Source organism: Antechinus flavipes, chromosome 1 (assembly GCF_016432865.1).
Source record: "Antechinus flavipes isolate AdamAnt ecotype Samford, QLD, Australia chromosome 1, AdamAnt_v2, whole genome shotgun sequence".
NCBI lineage: Eukaryota > Metazoa > Chordata > Mammalia > Dasyuromorphia > Dasyuridae > Antechinus > Antechinus flavipes.
The window spans coordinates 648403633-648422821 of record NC_067398.1 but is presented as its reverse complement, the minus strand read 5'-3'; the positions used below and the strand labels follow the sequence as shown (position 1 = coordinate 648422821).

At 54.0% G+C, this 19189-nt stretch overlaps 2 protein-coding genes and 1 long non-coding RNA gene across 6 annotated transcripts in view; 2 read left to right on the top strand and 1 right to left on the bottom strand.

The window, feature by feature from the left end:
• The window catches only part of PPP1R16A (protein phosphatase 1 regulatory subunit 16A), a 114086-nt gene extending 107698 nt beyond the window's left edge, over positions 1 to 6388 (top strand). For both annotated transcript variants that reach the window (XM_051971261.1, XM_051971262.1), the window contains exons 5-11: positions 2550 to 2653; positions 2804 to 2928; positions 3190 to 3315; positions 3554 to 3629; positions 3718 to 3856; positions 5012 to 5174; positions 5381 to 6388. In XM_051971261.1, coding sequence (XP_051827221.1) covers positions 2550 to 2653; positions 2804 to 2928; positions 3190 to 3315; positions 3554 to 3629; positions 3718 to 3856; positions 5012 to 5174; positions 5381 to 5782 — 1135 coding nt within the window. In that variant the 3' untranslated portion in view covers positions 5783 to 6388. The remainder of the gene's footprint in view (positions 1 to 2549; positions 2654 to 2803; positions 2929 to 3189; positions 3316 to 3553; positions 3630 to 3717; positions 3857 to 5011; positions 5175 to 5380) is intronic.
• A 902-nt stretch (positions 6389 to 7290) lies between these two features.
• On the bottom strand, positions 7291 to 10553 carry LOC127544585 (uncharacterized). The gene is made up of 2 exons (XR_007949480.1): positions 9492 to 10553; positions 7291 to 8548 (listed from the first exon to the last, which is right to left on the bottom strand). It is a non-coding gene; the product is annotated as an uncharacterized LOC127544585 (long non-coding RNA).
• GPT (glutamic--pyruvic transaminase) lies at positions 7954 to 16371 on the top strand. 3 transcript variants are annotated; one of them, XM_051971264.1, is made up of 13 exons: positions 7954 to 8052; positions 8654 to 8704; positions 11258 to 11417; positions 11900 to 11989; positions 12081 to 12189; positions 12431 to 12564; positions 12831 to 13074; positions 13241 to 13320; positions 13417 to 13553; positions 13789 to 13963; positions 15433 to 15588; positions 15705 to 15817; positions 15935 to 16371. In XM_051971264.1, the coding sequence occupies exons 3-13, from the start codon at positions 11262 to 11264 to the stop codon at positions 16023 to 16025; spliced, it is 1485 nt and encodes a 494-aa protein (XP_051827224.1). In that variant the 5' UTR covers positions 7954 to 8052; positions 8654 to 8704; positions 11258 to 11261; the 3' UTR covers positions 16026 to 16371. The 3 variants fall into 3 exon arrangements, with proteins under 3 accessions (XP_051827224.1, XP_051827223.1, XP_051827225.1); XM_051971263.1 differs by lacking the exon at positions 7954 to 8052 and adding an exon at positions 8243 to 8289; XM_051971265.1 differs by lacking the exons at positions 7954 to 8052; positions 8654 to 8704 and adding an exon at positions 10658 to 10750.
• The last annotated feature ends 2818 nt before the right edge of the window (positions 16372 to 19189 follow it).

Genomic DNA, 19189 nt, shown 5'->3' with positions numbered 1-19189 from the left:
ATACATGTTAAATATGTTAAAGTATATGTTAAATACAATATATGTATACATAGACATATATTTTTGCCAACCTTTGTTATATATACTACATTCCCAGGGAAGAGAATGTCATTATTATATTTTAAACTATGGTCCAGCACTCTAAATCCTAGATATCATCTTTGGAACTAGCTGTTCACTTCCCAAATCTGCTTTTCTCTTCTGAAGCCTTTGCTATCTGTCTGTGCAGTGATGAAAATACTCCCTTTATCCACAGAGCTTTCTGTTTTTTGTTCCCATACTTTAGTGCTTGGCCTAGATGGCCTTCTTGCCTTTGAAATTCTGTAATTTTGTGGGAAAGATCTTGAGAGCTTCTGAGCGAGCAAGCCCAGTATGAACCAACAAAATGAAGTGGCTACTAATCTGTTAGACAGCGTTAACAGAATGTCCAGTGCAAAGGAGTCTATTCCACTCTGCCCAGGTTAGGGATCTAGCTTGGGGCATCACATTTTAAGAAGGACATTGACTAGCTGAAGTATTTAGAGGAGAGAAATCAGCATTGTGACAGGATTCAATGGGCTTGATTGTGTTTACCTCGGAGAACAGAAGATTTAGGAGGAACATACTATGCAGATATCTGAAAGACTATTGTATGGAAGAATTAAATTTATTTTCCTTGTCCTCAGAAAGAAGAATTAGGAGAAAAAGTGAAAGTTGCAAGGAAGCATAATTCAATTTTAAGAGAGAAATTTCTCACACTTAGCTCTGTCACAAAATTAAAAGGTTCTGTCTTGTGATGAGCCAGGAGTTCCCTGTCACTGAAGTTAGTTAACAGTGACCATTAGTTGGAGATGTTATAGAGAAAATATATGATTCAAGAAAAGGTGTGATTATTTACCCTCAGAATTCCCTTCTAACACTTATGTTCTATGATGGTATTATCCTACATAGGAATGTCTTTTGTTCTTTCACTCATGGGACTGCCACAGAGATAAGTAGTCTGGTTTATTTGTTGCTTTTTAGTGGCCTCTTCTTTATTGGGTATTATCTAGAGACAAGTGTCTTTGGTCTTCTTATTTTCATTCTCCTTCAGGGTCAGGATATCAGTCTCCAGAGTTTACAAAAAAATTCAGAACTGGCTCCAGCCCCTGGTCTCAACAGGCTGGGCCCTGTCTTGAACTGCTTACCTTTGCCCTGCCCCCAGGGATCAGCAGGCAGTTAGTTGCTCCCACTGGGGCAGATGGATGGATGGGCAGGCAGGTAGGCAGAGAGGCCTGATGTAAATGTTTAATGGGCAGATAGTCCACAGGTAACCTGAGCCCCAGGTTTCTGGTTTGCACATCTGCCAACCAGTTGCAAGTAAGAGGAATGTTTGGGGCTAAGCTTTTGTCTTTTTGATTATTATTCTCTAACCTAGATCTAAGGTCAATGAGAACCAGACTTCTAGAAGGGTGCACAGCCAGCAGAGTCAGTACAAAGATAGGGAGATAAGTTAAGGAGGTCATCATCTGGGTAGGACCTTTGCAGATCTCTATAGAAACTCATGCTACTCAGCCAAGAACTGGCCCAAAAGAAAGAGACCCCTGAAGCTGGCCCTGGCCCAGCAGCAGGAGGCCCTTTACCACGGAGCAGCAGCCCATCTTCCTATGAAATCAGCAGGAGGCAGAATCCTACAGGGCTTCCTGGAAAAGAACTATGGTAATGGCTCTCAAAAAGCAGCCTTGCTTCCAGCAAGTCCTCCTTCATGAAAGGAGGAAGGAGGAAAGAAAACTAGCATCATTCTTTCTGAGAATAATAGCTTATATATATTTTATAAACTTTAAGGTTTGTAAAGCACTTTACAAAAATTGTCTCATTTGGTTCTCATAACCACCCTGTGAGGTAGAAATTTTTATTATCCCCATTTTACAGTTGAGGAAACCAAGACAAAAAGGTTTATGTGACTTGGTGAAAGATTGCAAAGCTGGTAACTCAAGGGACTCGTGCCTTTCTGACTCTAACTTCAGTACTCTATCCCTGTGCCATCTAGCTGTGTTCTCTCCCTGGGGTCTTAATTTGATGTGGGACCCAAAGTCAACCCGAAGTGGCCCTGCCTGGCTTCCCCTTGAAGCCCATAATGGGAATGAAATGGTGGAGCTTGTGGTGCTAGAACAGACCCCTGATGTCCTGCCATCGCCGCTGTTGCACAATCAGCTGGCTACTTTGTAGGGATCCACTGATGGGACCGAGGACTGAGAATGCCGTTTTCTCAAACCTAAACCTCCCTGGAGGAGACTACAGCCAGATATGAGTGGGCCCTGTCCTGTGAATCTTTGGGAGGCTCCCGTGGGGGTGAGGGGGTGGATGGCCTGCTCACCATCCCCAACCTGTTGGCACTGGGACGGTGGGGTTTCCTCCCTGACTTTTAATTGGGAGTGTGCAGAGTGTGGGCGAGGAGTAGAAAGTCAGGCTTGGAATCCATGTTGGTTAGGGTCACTCCCACCCACAAGCAGGCCGGGCCGAGGGGCTCCAGAGCTCTTTGTGTAAGAGGGAGAGCGCTCTTCCTTAGGAGAACTCTTCCTCCCTTGCAGGGGTGCCAACCTTCTGGCCATCAACACGGATGGGAACATGCCTTATGACCTGTGTGAGGATGAGCTGACTTTGGACTCCATCGAGACAGCGATGGCTGAGCAAGGTGAGTGGGAGCGCCCCTCTGGGCTGGTCAGGGCTGGGATGAAGCAGCAGTCCCTCACTTTAGGAGCCCCAGGGCCTGGTGTGAGGTAGGAATAATGGGGGGTGTGGGAGGGAGGGGTTCTGCAGCAACCTCGAGCTGCGTACTCCCTAGGCATCACTCAGGAGAGTATCGAGGAGGCGCGGGGAGTGCCCGAGCTGCACATGGTGGAGGACATCCGCAGCCTGCTCCGGGCCGGGGCTGACATCAACGCTCCCCAAGACCATGGGGCCACACTGGTAAGGGCCATGGTGGTGAGGGGGAGGGAGCCACATGGCGTGCATCTCTGGCCAGCCGGAGGGCCCCTTGGACAGATGTAGGGTATGGGGTCAAGATGAGGACCCTGAGGAAACTTGTGGGCCTCCCAGCTTCCTTCACTCTTTGGGACAGTGATGGGGGGGGGGTGGCAGAGGAAGGGGAAGAAATGGATACAATGGAAAGGGGAAATTTGTCCATCCCTGGACTGATGGGACTTCCTCAGCCCAGGCTCCTCCCCCTAGCTGCACATTGCCTCAGCCAATGGCTACCTGGAGGCAGCTGAGCTGTTGCTGGAGCACAAGGCTGACCTGAGCGCCAAGGACCAAGACGGTTGGGAGCCGCTGCATGCAGCAGCCTGCTGGGGCCAGGTGAGTGGGGAGGGGAGGCCGGGGCAGGAGGGCAGTCAGCGCTCATCCTCGGCGAGAGCCGGCCGGGCCTGCTGGGCTCCAGGGCAGGACTCCCACATGGAGTGTGCTCCACTTGCCACTCACCCCCATACATATTTGCAGAACATTCCATGGCCCCAAGCCTCCCACCCTCCCACCTCTTGCCGCTCCCCCTGCTACATCGGGGCAGTGTCAGGGGCAACTTGGCTTGTCCTCCCAGGTGCCTCTGGTGGAGCTGCTGGTAGCGCATGGAGCCAATCTGAATGGGAAATCGCTTCTGGATGAGACGCCCCTGGGTGAGTGGGGAGCGCCCCCAAGTCACTGGGCACCGCCGAGAGGGGGGCAAGGCTGAGATCACGGACCTTCCTTGTTCCCCTCCCCTAGATGTGTGTGGTGACGAAGAGATGCGGGCCAAGCTGCTGGAGCTGAAGCACAAGCACGAGGCCATCATGCGCTCCCACGATCGCCACCGCGGCTCGGGCTCCCTGCTCCAGCGGCGAACCTCCAGTGCTGGCAGCCGGGGGTGAGTCCTTCCACGGGGGTCCCCGGCTGCTACTCAGCCTGCGTCTCTCAGCACAGGCACTGGGGGGCACCCACACCCTGGGGCTCTTCTCCCCAAATTTCTAATGCTCAGCTCCATCTTTCCCTGTCCTCCTCCTCCTGGGGGGCCCCTTTCTTCCCTGTCTCCAGTCTCCCAGCACCCAGCTTCCTTTCTTCTCTCCTTTTACAAGTTCTTACTTTATCCATTTCCTTTCCCTGTTTTTCCCACATTCTCCCCTTATAGGCCTTGAGGACCCAGATGGTCCAGAGTTCCTTGGAATGGTGACTGGCCTAGGCTCCTGAACTGACACTAGTGCCATTCCACGGGCCATCCGGCCCTGGCTTTTCTTTTCCATCTTCATCCCCCCAGACGCAACAAGGTGGCATAATGGGTAGGGCGCTGGGCCTGGGGTCAGCAAGACTTGAGTGCCCTCAGACACTTACTAGCCGAGTGGTCCTGGGCAGGGCATGTAATCGCTGCTGCCTCAGTTTCTTCAACTGTAAAGTGTGTATCATAATTGCACTTACTTCCCAGAATTGTTGAATTAAGTGAAGTGTTTGTAAAGAACTTAGCACAGTGCCTGGTCCATAGTAGGTCCAGGAAGGAATTGTTTCCCAAACCACCACCTAGTCCCTACTTTCCCTCCCTTTTTGTCCCCTTCTTTCTCCTCTTCACTTTATAGATTTTGCTCTAAAGAGGCTCATCCCCCTTCCATCTAGGTGTGACATTGTGCCCCTTATGCCCATAGCCTTTGCCCCTCAGAATATGGTTTCCCATCCCCAGCCTTTCCTAGAACCCCTTGTACTAACTGATACAAAAGGACCCGTGCTGACGTCAGAAGCGTTCCGGGGTCATGTACTCTTGCCCCCATTCTTTCCCCTGAGGTACCTCCCCCAGCTCAGCTGGAGGTTCTAGGGCAGAGTCCAAAGGGAGGCGGTCCTAGGTAGGTGTTCCTTGAGGTGGAGTTTCTCCTGTCCTGGGCCCTGGGCCAGTGCCTGGCTCTGACCTGGCCAAGAAAGCTGGGAAAGCTAACTGGGGGAGGATGGGATAGTGGGGACACAACTCTGACCCGCAGCGACCCATGGCATCCCAAAGCAGGCAGGGAGCTCAAAGGGGTCCTTGTGTTCCCCACTGCAGGAAGGTTGTGCGAAGGGTGAGTGTGACAGAGCGCACCCACCTGTATCGTAAAGAGCATGCACGGGAGGCCATTGTGTGGCAACAGCAGCCAGCCACTGCCGCCGAACCCCCAGAAGAGGATGAGGATAAGCAGACGGATGCTGAGCTCCAGCCACAGGCTGTGGTGAGGAGCCCGGGCCCTAAGGGCCACTCTCCTTTGTCCCATTCTCTCATCTCCTCTCCAGCCGCTTGTTATCGCCTGTTACCGTCACCCATCCTTCACTGACATCACTCAGGCCCATGTTTCATGCCTTTTGCCCATCTCCAGCCCAAGGCCCCATCTTCAGTTGGCCCTGCTAACCTCTCCCTGGGCTCCTCTCTGGCCTGCAGGAGCTGGACCCCGAGGCCCTGAGACATCGGAACGGCAGCGCGGGCGCGGCCCCGGGGCCCCCCAGCAGGCACCTGTACTCCAAGAGGCTGGACCGAAGTGTCTCCTACCAGCTGTCCGCCCAGGAGCCAGATGGGCCTGGACCCCTCACTCGGGACAAGGCGCACCACACCCTGGCTGACCTGAAGCGCCAGCGGGCCGCCGCCAAGCTGCAGCATCCTGTGACTGAGGACCTTGTGGGGTCAGGGAGTGAGGGTCTGCCCTGTGCTGAAGCCCAACCCTCTGGACTCCCTCAAACACCAGTCTACTACACCGCAGCGAGCGGAGACCCTCCCCTGCTGAAGCTGACCGCCCCCGCCGAGGAGGCCCCGGCCGAGAAGAGGCCCTGCTGTGGCATCATGTGAGGGGGATGGGGGTCAAGGGGTCTCAGGCCAGCAGGCTTGCTTCCTCTCTCTTCCTTTTATCTCCCAGGGAAAGGGGATGGAGCTACTCTCTCACACTCGGCCAGTGGGAAGCTGAGTTACTTGTGTTAGGCACAAAGGAAAATTGGAGCCCCAGCCTAGACACTGTTGGACAGCGGCCCGGCTCAGCCCCTTTCCCCCCACTTAGTGGTAATAGGGCAGCTGGCCAAGGAGTGGGGCTGGGGGCTCCAAGCTGCAGTTAGCCTTAAGCCTTCTGGGCCTGAAGGTCCTACAGCTAGGCCAACTTCACCTCCCCATCTTTGGGTTCTGGAGCAGGAAGGGGCTGAGGTCTTACTCATCTCTTCATTCCTGCCCTGGGGGAGCCAGGAGCCTCTCCCCTCAGCTTCACCCTTGCCTTATCCTTGCCAACCCACTTCCTGGCAGCTTCCGAACAGAGCATCCAGAGTGGGGGAAGTGGCTCCGGGGCCCTCGCCTAGGCTCCTGTCTCAGGTTCAGACCCTCTGGGGACAGATGCCCTGGGTTTGGGGCACGGGAGGAAGGAAATCCATATTTTTATTCTGTGAAACTTGATAAAGGAATTTTCTGCCATTGGTGTTGCTGTCATTTTGTGTCTGTGACATCAGGGATTGACAAGCAGAAACATACCACTTTCTCTTTGGATCTCCAGGAGGGTTTCACGGGCCCCTGTGGGGGGCTTACTTGTCACCACCACAGACACAGCCGTGGGGAAAACAGTGAAGGGGAGAAAGAACATGACTTCCATGCAGGACATCCAAGTTCAATTCCCATCACTTCTCCAAGCTATGTGACTTTGAGCAAGTAGTTTTCTTTTTTGCAAAATAAGGGTGTTGTAATCTATAATCTCTAAGACATCTTACATCTCTAACCTATGATTTTGTGTTATCAGTATTTGGTACGTGCCTGTGTGCATACAGATGAAATGAAAGACTTGTGGCAGTATCTGGGGAACACTTTATTAATTAGGCTATTTGCTAATAGTGACGGCTCAGTAGTTCCTCTCTGTAACCAAAGACCCCCAGTGGAAATACTGCTTTAGTATGTCCTTTTAGAAAAGGAGTGGGGTGGGGTGCATGAATCAACCCAACTAGTGAACAGTTATTGAGGGATTAGTCTTCAGCCTCTCCAGCTGAGAATGCGGCTTGATTTGCTCGAGACTCCGCTGCTGCCTCCAGCAAGCTAGACTAGGCATCCATCTCTACCTAGCCCACTCTGATGGGTTTTCTCCTTCATGAATTTGGGTTACCCTAACCTCCATTGGAGGGAGGGGTACTAAAGGCTTTGGGGCTGGAATTCACCCAGATTAGATTGTTTACATTCTAACCACAACTAAGACCTCCTAGTTGGGTGGGGTCCTGCCCAACATCGCCAAGATCGAATGCCAATAATTAGGCCACTCTCATCAGCCTTCTCCTTCAGAGACTGAGTGACCTACCCGGGAGCTGGTCCCTTAATGAGGAAATAAAAAAGCCTTCATCTTAATTGCTTATTTATTGATATGATAGAAAATACTCATTTCTCTCACAGTTATGTCTCTCAAGAATGAGCCCCTATATATCTGACAAGGATTCTTTTTGTCTTCTCTTTGGGGGGGGGCAGCTTTAAAAAAAAAAAAAAGGCTTCCCCTTTGAAGCAAGTGTGGGTGCAAGGACAGGGAAAAGTGGGGAGAAGGGATTTCTTGGCTCCAAGGCTGGGGGAGCCACAGGCAAGGCTACCTGGCCGGGGCCTCAGTAGGAAGGAGGAAGCAGCCTGGTGCCTGGCCTCCTTCCACAGGGGGTGGATCTCACCTAGACCCTGGCCTCTTGCCTAGGACAGGCGCCTAATGGGGGCAGGGGGAGTGAGGAGCAGGCTGCCAGCTTCCTCTCGAGAAGAGATTGGCATAGCCCGGGCCCTTCCCTGCCTCCTCCCCCTTCAACGAGCTGGCCAGGGCCCAATGTCTGTCAGGGCCGAGGCTCCTTGGGGGCCAGGAAAACACCCCTGCTGAGCTTGGCCTGGGCCCTCCGAGGGCTGGAGCCTTTACCAGCTCTCGTCCGCTCGGTCTACGTCAGCCCCCCGGGCAGTCTTCAGGTGACCACCTTCCTCCCCCAGCCCTAAGGAACGCGCCCAGCCCACTCTTGTCTCCTTCCCCATCTTGTGTGGATGGGTTTGGCCGGGACCAGCTCGTACTCATTATCTCCACTTACCTGGCTTGGGTCTACCTTTCCTCTTCTCCCGATTTCCCCTTCTTCGGGGAGGTAGGGGCACTTAACAAAGGGCATAGCCCCTGATTGGGCTTGGGTGGTGGGGAGGGAGGGCCCGATGGGCGGGCTGGGGTTAAATTTAGTGTGGGATGGTGCAGCTGCTGCTGAAAAGGTCATCAGGGGGAGGGGATCTCTCTGGCCCCGCCCGGGGTCCAAGCCCATATTAACCTTGTCCTCTGGGAGAGGGAAGGGCTAAGTAGAGAGAAGCCTGAGGCCCACTTTATCCTAGAGGTGAGACCTCTGGGAGGAAAGATGCACTTTCACTCACTTCGAGCCAGGGCGGATTCTAGGCCAGCTTCGGGGCCCTGACTGCTTCTTGGCACAGAGGGGGCTTAGGGGGGTGGGCAAAGGTAACTGCAGGCAACCGGGCACGGCGGTGGTTGGCATTAGGGCTGAGAACCACTGGGCTCGGCTGTGTGCGGTTATTTGGAAGCAGAGCGAAACTTGGCTGGAGCTGTCTGGGGCTGGGTTGGCTACTTACAGGTGGCCCCTAAAGGAAGGGAAAGGGAGAGGTGGGGCTAGATGAGATTAAGGGACTCCTAGCTCCTCCTCCTGCCTGCTGGTGGGGCCCTCTGACCGTCTCCCTTCCTGCCAGGGGTAGGGAAGACAGAGAGAGCACCTAGGAAACCCGGACACTACCCACAAGGTGAGTGGGGGATAGGGGAGAGGGCTGGACTGTGATCCCACCCCTGACAGGTGTGTTTCCAGGGGGTTGGAAGCTCACAAAAGTTTCTCAGGACTGGGAACAGAATGAACCCACTCATCTCTATGGCTCCATTTTCAGACTAGGGCTAGAGGAGGGCTTGACATGCATCGTCCTTCAGACTCCTTCCCTCTCCCAGATCACTCCCTTTAGAAAGCGGGGTTTTGCCCGGCATTCCCTTCCCAGTTTCCCCAGACCCTTGGTACTCGGGAAGCCTGGAAGAATAGTCTGGCAGATTAGAGAGTGGAGGAGGAGGAGGAGGTGGGCTCTGAGAACTTATCAATAGTTCTGATCCAACTTTCCCCATAAATCAAGGCCTAGGAGATTAGGGAACTGAGGATATGGCCAGTGATCAACCCCTAGGGTGTCCTCTTGGGGACAGATCTGAGCCCTTCCAGAGACGGCTGCCCCTGTGCCAGCCCAGTACCGATGGGACTCTGCAGAAGTTCAGTAAATCCCTCATTTCTCTTCCTGACCATCCTTCTGGTTTCTTCCCATGCCCCATCCTTGCCTTTGAATTTGTTCCCATCACTGTTTCTGATCTCTTTCCCTCTCTGGGTTCTCCTGAATCCATAATCCTGATTCTTTCTCTGTTTCTGCCCGTCCCCCTTTCCTTGACCTTGCTTCCCTTCTCCTAGCATATCTTTTACTCCTATATGTACCTTTGCCCCTCTGCCCCGATCCACCAGCCTAGTTCCCCTGGCGTCTCTAGACCCAAAGCTGTAATTACCTGAAACCAAGTTCTTTTGGAGCCTGAAGTCCATAGGACAGGACCAGTGAGGATGCACTTGGGTTAGCAGAGTTCGACCAGTTCCCCGGAACATCAGTGGTGGCGGGGCTTGTGGAGAAGAAAGAAATCCCTTCCTTGGGCCCTTGCACCCTCCCATATTGGCATCCAAGGGGCAAAGTCCCTGCTCCACTCATGTTCTGCTTGGCTCCATTTTCGCCCTGTTATTTATCCTAGGGCTTCCTATTATACTGTCTCTGGGGACCTGCTCTTGCCCACTCCTTCCCGGCGAGGGAGGGGGAACTTTAGGTAGAAAGAGTCCTCCACACCCACAGCCTGGCAGACTTCTATTTCCAGGCCTGCTGATTGCTCAGACTCCCATCCCTGCTGGACAGATCACTCTTCCCCGTCCATTTCCCTGTCCTTGGTATCTGAAAAGTCTGTGCCCTTGGACCAAAGTCCAGAAACCAGACATTGAGTTCCCCTTCCCAGAGCCTTGCAGGACTCTTCCCCAAGGACGGGCGGGACAACTCCTCCATTCTGGCCTTGGGGAAAGGGCTCCGAATGCCTTTCTCTCCTTCCCTACCCAGGAAGGGAGCAGAGCCTGGGAAGCTGCAAGAGGGTTCCCCACCCCCCAACCTAGATCAGGCCCAGGTGCTCGAGTGAGCAGAGGGTATAGAATGATGGTATCGGAATTCCCCACCCCCAGCCAGGATTCCTGGGGCCTTGCCCAGTTGCCAGGGAAACAGGCCTGATCAGACAGAAAGATGAAGGGGCTGAGCCTCACGCGGACCCTGATGGGGTAAACAGTCCAAGTTCTCAGGGAACTGGCAAGATGAGCACCCCGTCCTCACATCCAAACTGTCCTGACACTGGCAGGGGCTCTCGGGCCCCGGGGCCCGGGCCGTCGGCCCTCTGCCTTTCCCCTCTCTCGGTCCCTCGTCTCTCTCTTCCCCTATCTCTCCGTTGGCCCTGGGATGGTCCGGGTCTCGCCTCTTCTCGCCCGAGCTGTGTATGTGACTGTCTCCTGCTCCTGGCAGTGACAAGAGTTCCCCCAAGCCCCGCCTCTACCTTCCCTCCCTCCCTCCCTCCCTTCCTCCCTCCCTCACCCCTGCCAGGGGCAGAGCTGTATGCCAGGGCTGCTGAGGCGGGGCAGGGGGCCCCGGCTCACTCCTCACTGCCTCCATTCTCTGTGGGACAATCCGAGATCTCAAGGCTCTGAGTGGGAGAGGGGACTGCCCCCCAGCCCTCCCCCAGCACAGGTTTCCTATCCTCTCACCCTTCCCCCAATGACTTTGCCCCTCCACTGGGATCACTTCCTTCCCTCACCACCTTTCTCTTTTCAAATGTCTCTCCTTTTTTCCTTCCCACCCGTCCCCCATGTCCCTCCTCTTTCTCCCTTTCATCCCTTTTTCTTCACTCCCTCTTCCCCGACCCCTTTCTGACATTTCCCACACCCCTCTCATCTATTCCTCCTCCCCTTCACCTGCTTCTCTAATCCCTCCTTCCCTTCCTGGGTCCTAAACCTGCATTTTTCCTCCTTCCTCTCCAACTTTCTCCTGTAAACTCCTTCGTGCCTTTCCTGCTTCTCTAATAGCCTTATGTGGCGCTCCTCTCGGGCACCCCTTCTTCCTCTCCCTGCTCCCCCTTTCCTACCCTCCCCCTCCTCAGGACCCTCCCAGAGCCTGGCCCTGCCCTGAGAGGGGCTCGGGGGCTGCTAGCATGAGGTGGGGCGCTCTGAGGAGGCTTCACCCGTTCCCCTTGTGTAGGACCATGGCCCACAAGACCATCAAGCAGCTGGCGGTGAATGGGATCCGGGACAAGGTGCTGACCATGGACACCATGAACCAGTCGGTGAAAAACATCGAGTACGCCGTGCGAGGGCCCATCCTGCTGCGGGCTTTGGAGCTGGAGAAAGAGCTGCAGCAGGTACCGCCCGGCCCCTCCCCAGGGGCTTCTGCCTGCCCCCAGCTGCGGCCGACCCCTGCACGTGCCCTGGCTCAGGGTTCCACGCTCCTTCCCAGGCCCGAGAGCCTCCTCTCTGTAACTGAGGGTTCCCAGGAGACCCCAGGCCCCCGAGGAACAGGCCGGAGGGATCCCAAGGGCTCGGCCCGCTGCTCCGCTCCGTCCCCCAGGCCCCCGGGCCGGACGAGAGGTGGACCCGCCGTCCGCACCCCGGCCCCTAAAGGGTTCCCGCTGCCCTCGCCCCGACCCCCGCCCGGCACAGGCGGGGGCTGAGTGAGTAAGGCAGTCTCTGCGCTCCCAGCCCCTGCCGGGGGCCCTGCAGCTTGTCGAGGCAGACCAGGGCAGGCACTGGGAGAGGCCGGCCCGCTCCCAGCCCCGGGCTCCTTGGCTCTGGGAGCTGGGTGGGGAGAAGGATCCGGCTAAGGAGGGCTCTCCTCTCTCTCCAGGGGGTGAAGAAGCCCTTCACGGAGATCATCCGGGCCAACATCGGGGACGCCCACGCCATGGGCCAGCGGCCCATCACTTTCCTGCGCCAGGTGAGAGGCCGGGGACCCCGCCCCCTGCCCACCCCTGGGGGACCCCGGGGGCCTCACGCTGTGCCCTTCCCCGCTCTCTCACAACTCCCAGGTCTTGGCGCTCTGCCAGTACCCAGACCTCCTGAGCAGCCCGGCCTTCCCGGAAGACGCCAAGAAACGCGCCACGCGAATCCTGCAGGCCTGCGAGGGCCACAGCGCCGGTGGGTGCCCCTGCCCCTCCCACACCGCTCCCTGCCCTGCCTGCGGGGAGCACGGTTTGGGACCGTGACCCCGGACCCTCGGGCCTGTTTGCTCCCCTGTAAGATGGTGCTGGACCGTGAGACTTCGGAGGCCTCGCAGCTTGGGGGCCTCCCCCTGGGCAGGCTCTGACTAAAGGGGAGTGCGGGCGCTGCCCCCAGCCTCACGCCCACCTCTGTCCCCGTCCCCCCCCCCCCGGTTTAGGGTCTTACAGCGCCAGCGCCGGCATCCAGGCGATCCGAGAAGATGTGGCGAGGTACATTGAGCAGCGTGACGGGGGCATTGCTTCCGACCCTGAGAACATCTTCCTGTCCACAGGGGCCAGCAGTGCCATCATGGTACACCTCCCTCTCTCTTTGTCTCTTCCCTCCCCGCTCTGATTTCCTTAGACCCTTCCTCACCCCGCCCGCTCAGCCCTCCCCCTTGCAGCCGTCCGCACAGAGGCCCCCATTGTGCCCGAGCCTGGCACGGCCTATGCCCGGTTGGCAAGGAAATGGGGAGGGGGAGGGGTGGGCACAGACTCCCAACCAGGACATCCGATGGTGTTCGGAGGAGGGGGTGGAGAACGGCGGGAGAGGGCTGAGCCTTTCCCTCCCTTCCCCAGGCAGTGCTGAGCCTGCTGGTGTCCGGCAAAGGGAAGAATCGCACCGGGGTCCTGATCCCTATCCCCCAGTACCCGCTGTATTCAGCCACCCTGGCTGAGTACGACGCGGTCCAGATCAACTACTACCTGGACGAGGAGCACCAGTGGGCCCTCGACGTGGCCGAGCTGCGGCGGGCCTTAGACCAGGCCAGGGCCCACTGCCAGCCTCGGGTCCTGTGCGTCATCAATCCCGGCAACCCCACAGGTAGATTTCCCCGGCCCTGGCCCCCTCCTCGGCGCCAGGTCCCCCAAGTCTTGGGCTGGGCTTTGTTCGTGCGCCTCGTTCCCCGCCCCACCTCCTTCCCCCCGGGCCCTGTGACCTCCTGTGACCTCCCGCTGTCCCCTTTTGTGCCCCCCAACCCCCAACCCAGGGCAGGTCCAGAGCCGGGAGAACATTGAAGCTGTCATCCGGTTTGCCTACGAGGAGCATCTCTTCCTGCTGGCTGATGAGGTGTTTAGGGGGGGCCTGCCGGGGCGGTTCGGGCGGGGTGAGGGAGGCTCGGGGCGTCTGACGGGCAGCGCCCCTTCCTTTCGCCTGGATCCTCAGGTTTACCAGGACAATGTATATGCTGAGGGCTCCCAGTTTCACTCATTCAAGAAGGTGCTAATGGAGATGGGCCCACCCTATGCCCAGCAGCTGGAGCTCGCTTCCTTCCACTCCTGCTCCAAAGGCTACATGGGCGAGTAAGACACAGGCCCTGCTCCCCCTTCTTGGGCAGGGAGACACAGGGCTCCTTCCTCTCCCTCCAAGTCAGACAGAGAGAACTCCCACCCCCAATCCCTAAAAAGTCCTTATCCGCAGATACGAGGCCCCAGCCATCCCTCCACACCGCTCAGGCACGCCCACGGCCCTCGGGCCCTCTGGTCCCCCTTTCCCAGGTCCTTAGTCCTTCTGACCCTCTGATCCTTTCCTTCCCAGGTGTGGGTTCCGGGGGGGCTACACAGAAGTAGTGAACATGGACCCTGCAGTAAAGCAGCAGATGTTAAAGTTGTTGTCAGTGAGGCTGTGCCCGCCGGTCCCAGGGCAAATTCTCATGGACATAGTGACGAATCCCCCCCAACCTGGGGAACCCTCTTATCAACAGTTCCAAGAGGTGAGTAGGACCAGGGCCGGGGATGGGGCGCCCGGGCTGGGGGGCCTTCCTCCCAGGGACAGTTCCAGGGATCACCCACAGGGCCTGGATGTGGGGGTGGAAGTGAGCTCAGACAGAATCGGACCCATAATTTGGAGATGAGGAAGTGAAAGCCTGAAAAGGGCGTGTTCGTGAGGCCAGAGGGGGAAGGTCGGAACCGACTCGGGCGCGTGGTTGGAGCTGGGCCTCCATGGCACGGCTGCCAAGAACACAGGGAGACCCCCATTCCACAATGAAACATCTGAGCAAGAGTTTACTGGAAGTGCTTTGGAAATACTGAGGGGCAGCTGGATGGCGCAGTGGATGGAGCACGGGCCCCAAAGTCATTTTGGCCCGAGTCCAAATCCAGCCTGACCCTTAACACTGCCTGGCTGTGTGACTCTGGGCAAGTCACTTAACCCCAAATGCCTCACAAACCCAACAACAATAAAAAGGAAATACCGAGGAAAGAATGCGGCAGGCGGAGGGCGCGAGAGAGAGCGTCCCAGACACAAGGAAGAAGGACAAAGGCATGGAATCCAGAGAGTTCAGGCTATTCTCAATAATCCAGAACGTGGCTATAGCATACACTGAAGGGAAAGGAGTAGTAAATGCTGAGAAGGGTAGGGTGCCTTGGAGCTTTCTGTGGTGGGCCTTGAACCCAGGTGGCAGTGAGGGCACCGAGTTGCATGATGGGGGGCAGGGGGGAAATAGAAGGAGACAGATGACAGATGTGGAGGAGATGAAACAGCAGGATTCGGGCCTTGGGGAGGGGCCTGTGACATCCCCAGAAATGAGAGGCCAACTTGTCTGCAGAGATGGGATGTCGGTCAATTGGCAGATAACACACTGCTATAGGGGTACAAAGGATGAAATCATCTCTACTGGCAAGGAGTTTACATTGGAGCAAGGCTTTGTAAACTTTTTCCACTTGTGACCCTTTTTTGCATGAGAAATTTTTATGTGACCCCAGGCATATATGTATATAAAATAGATAATACAAATCAAACATTTATTGATAACAAATCATAATTTCATAATCTATACGTGACCCCACATGGGGTCATGACCTAAAATTTAAGAAGCTGGAAATTAGAGTGGGAGAGACAAAGCTGAATGGGATTCTCAAGAGAGAAAGGGTAAATAGAAGTGTCAAAGGACCAGGAATAGATCCATTAAGGCCAGGAGGTTAAGAAGAAGCCAGTGGCAAGAACCAGGGACAATGGATGCTGTTTCTGCCAGAGGAGGAGGAAGAAGAAGAAAGTGGTTCATTGAGCATCTCGGAGAGGATATCAGATCTGCCACTTAGGCCACTGATGACCTCAGAGTTTCAGCAGAATATTGTAGGATCTAGGAAATTATTCCATGAGACTCCCCCCCACCCACCCAAATGACGTGGGATAGGGGTGGCCAGCATACTGACCAAGCCCCGACTCTTCTTCCAACCCCAGGAGAAGAAGGCTGTGCTGGCAGATCTGGCAAAGAAGGCCCAGCTCACAGAGGAGATTTTGAACAAGGAACCTGGCATCCAATGTAACCCAGTGCAAGGGGCCATGTATTCTTTCCCCCGCATCCAGCTACCCCCCAAAGCACTGCAGCGTGCAAAGGTGGGACACAACCCACTCTGGAGTGGGAACGGTCTTTGAGAGGTTGGGATGGGCTGGACTGGGGGGCTAGATCCTTGATGTGTATATCCATGTCTCCTCTCTCTGTTGCTGCTCAGGAGCTGGGCCAGCCTGCTGACATGTTCTTCTGCATACAACTCCTGGAAGAGACTGGTATCTGTGTGGTACCTGGCAGTGGCTTTGGCCAGAAGGATGGCACCTACCACTTCAGGTAGAGGGTGGGAGGTTTCCACCAAGAGCTAAAGGCCACTGGCTGAAGGGCCCCTTCCATAACATTGAGGGGAGATGCTAACCACTGACCTTTTCTCCCCTTTCCTTCCCCCCTCAGGATGACCATTCTTCCCCCTTTGGAGAAGCTGAAGATCCTTCTAGAGAAACTGAGTCAATTTTATGCCAAGTTTACTCGGGAATATTCATAACGGACAGAGACGGAAAGGCAAAGAGGGGAGGACTTCTGCTTCTCCATTATCTAGCCCTTCTCTGGAAATAAGTCTTGGGCCCCCTACCTTTCTTTCCCTTCTTTCCCTGTGAGTCTCTCTTCCTTTTTCCATGAGGTGAGAACAGAACAGTGGATGGTGCCCAGGGGCATCAGCACAGACTTCTAGAGGGATGAGGTTCTCAGCTTCTCTCTGAGGATCCCAGTGAGATCCCTAGAGATCCCTGGGAAGTACCAGGGTTGAGGGACTGGGCCTAATAAAAGTATTGAAGATGCTCTGCTGCCCCTACTTTTTAGGATGAACAATAAAGGAGTAGGTGACTTTGTGACTCCTGAGGACCATGTATGTGACTGGGCTTGGAACATGTGGCAAAGCACACAGCACATTCAGGAGCCTGACTTCCTCCTCTTCCTCCTCCTTCACTCCTCCCACCAGCTCCTTAGGTGGGAATCTTCCTCCTGGCTCCTGTGCAGTTTCACAGACTATCTCTCTCCTCCTCCATCTCCCCCCCCCCCCCCCCCCCCCCTGACTCCTGGCTTTCCCTCAGCTGTCTATCTGGAATCTCCATAGGATAGATACAAGAAGAGCCTCCCATCATCCTGCAGGATGAGGTACAACAAACATAAATAGAGTCTTATGGGGGGAGCCTGGTGATTAATCCTCAGGGGGCAAACTTTACAGGAGACCCCCCCCCCACACACACACACAAAGTTCACAGTCTTGTAGAAAACGAAATTTCTCCTAAGAAAGGTATGACAGGACAGTGTCAAGGACTAGCCAGACAAGAGAATGTCAGGGAGAGGTGAGTTGCGAATGACAAGCAGGAGGTGGAGTGAGATTTGGGTAGGAAGGAGAGTTGCTTCAGTCAACCTGGGCTCTGATCAGCACTTAGTACCTGTGGGAACTCTGGTTTCTCAGGACCTCCATCATCTGTAAAATGAGGGACTGGAACCACATCAACTAAGATTCCTTCAGGTCCCACATCCTACAATCCTGAATCTGCCTTCTCTGGCTGTGTTCTTCCGGGGGTACCTTTGCCCTTTAGGTTTCTACTTTTCACTGCTTTTAGAGCCGCCTTTTATCACTGAACCACACCCTGAGACCTATGAGCTGCTTCCACCCACCCCCCACCTACTGGTGCCCTGCATCCTGATCAGCTGCAGCCACACTGAATGGTCTCTACTGCAGGTCCTCTCCCTGGAGGCATCTTAGCTCATTATCCACCCCAGAGTACAAAGTGGTGGTCTTGAGTTTGTTTACAAGGATCTAGAATCAAACATGATTCACTAGACTGACCCTCAGGTTCCTGGACAAAAAGAAAATGTCCCTATCTCAGACTCAGGTTTTGCTTCTCTACTAATTTTTGCAAAGACTCCCAGTACCAACTCCCAGTACCAGATTCCTCCTCTCATGCCCTTTTCCCTGTAGGCTAGGCAAGAATGAGGAAATGCAACAAGTACAAAAAGTTCTTATCACCTGAAAAATTGGAATGATCTAACTTGGAAGCTTCTCAAATTCACATCTCACAGTTCTTTCCCCACTCCTCCTTATTTGAGTATTTCTATTTGAAAAGTTAAACATGAAGAAAATCATTTCTAAATACTTTTTAACAGAGATCATTTAATTGATGTCTACTGAAAAATATCAGACCCAAAGATAGTAATGTTCTAAGAAAAAGCCATAGACCTTGACCTTGAGTTAACCTATCCATGCTATCATTTAATTTTCTCCCAAAAGAGTGGAACTCATATACTTGGAACTTTTGATTTAAGAGAAAAAAAAAGAAAAGCCTATCCTTACAATTACAGTGTAGTTCACACAAAAAGAAAAAAATGGAAGTTGGTGGAAAAAAAGTATTACAGAATTTCAAATTTGGTAAGGACCTCAGTAACTTTATAATTCAATCTGTAGTCAAAAAAAGTATCTACAACATGCCTGACAAGTGATTGCCCAATACATGTTTACTTTCCAAAGGGGAGGTGAGCATTTAACACTACAATGGCAGTCCATTGCCCTTAATCTCTGCCTACCTTTATAAGCTATTTGTGGTTAAAGAAGAAAACTAGTCTGTCACCTTACAGATCTAAAGAGAATAACAGTCGTGGTTGAGACATTAGTCTGATCCAATCTACATATAAAAGACTTCCAGTTTAAGAAACTACTTTCTGGGGTATCCCATTTCACTTTTAAGTCAAGTCATTTTTCAGTTGTGTCTGCTCTCCATAATCCCATTTTTCTTGACTGAGATACGGAGTGTTTTGTCATTTCTTTCTCCAATTATTTTGCAGATGAGAAAATTGAGGCAAACAGGTGACTTACCCAAGTTCATATAGCTAGTGTGCCTAAGACCTGATTTGAAGATTAATCTTCCTGACTTCAGGCCCAGCATTTTATCCAGTTTGGGACAGCACTAATTTTTAGCAAGTTTGACAAAATCACACCAAAATCCATCTCCAGTTTCTACTGTTGCTCCCCCGAGTTCGACCTTTTGATGACAAACCGATAATCCCCCTTTTATGAGACAAATACTTGAAAGCAGTTTGCCCTAAGTCTTATCTTCTTCAAGCTAAACATCCTCAATTCCAATATTCAGTCTTTATAAGTCCCCCAGTCATCATCTGATGCCTTTAGCAGTTGATTCTTAGGGTATGAGTTGCGCTCCCCCTCTGCTGTCCTCAGAGCTCTGGCATTTGGGGGAAAATGGGTTTTCTGGGTCCCTTCCTACTGCCTCTACTTTCCCTTTACTGCCCCCCTCCTCTCTCTCCCCTTTTGTTCCTTAGCTGGGAGGTGACACCCCAAAAAAGGCCAGTCTGACCTTGAGTCTGGTTTCAGGCATAATAAAACTGAATTGTCTCCTCTGCTAGCGACAACTCAGTAAATACATGCTTGGGGCTTTATTGTGCAGCAGTTTTACCTGACTTTCTTGTAGTGACTTAGACCTGAATCTGAGCAGCCCTAGTACAGTCCCTGTTGGTGCCTGGCCTGATGATTCCAAGCTTGAGGACTCCCTTTAGCCGGCTCGCACAGTTCCCTTTCCCTTCATCTGCCCTCGCTTCCCACTTCCCACTGGAATTAACAGCCCTTCCTTCTCCCCTGGGCTCTTAGCTGTGAGTCATGGACCCAGATCCCCTGGGTGAGGCCGGCCC

Excerpts from the sequence above, each read along its gene's own strand:
- GPT (XM_051971264.1), top strand. The coding sequence starts at position 11,262 with ATGGCCCACAAGACCATCAAGCAGCTGGCGGTGAATGGGATCCGGGAC. Across the intron at positions 11,418-11,899 it reads TGGAGAAAGAGCTGCAGCAG|GGGGTGAAGAAGCCCTTCAC; the intron begins GTACCGCCCGGC and ends CTCTCTCTCCAG. Across the intron at positions 15,818-15,934 it reads GATGGCACCTACCACTTCAG|GATGACCATTCTTCCCCCTT; the intron begins GTAGAGGGTGGG and ends TTCCCCCCTCAG.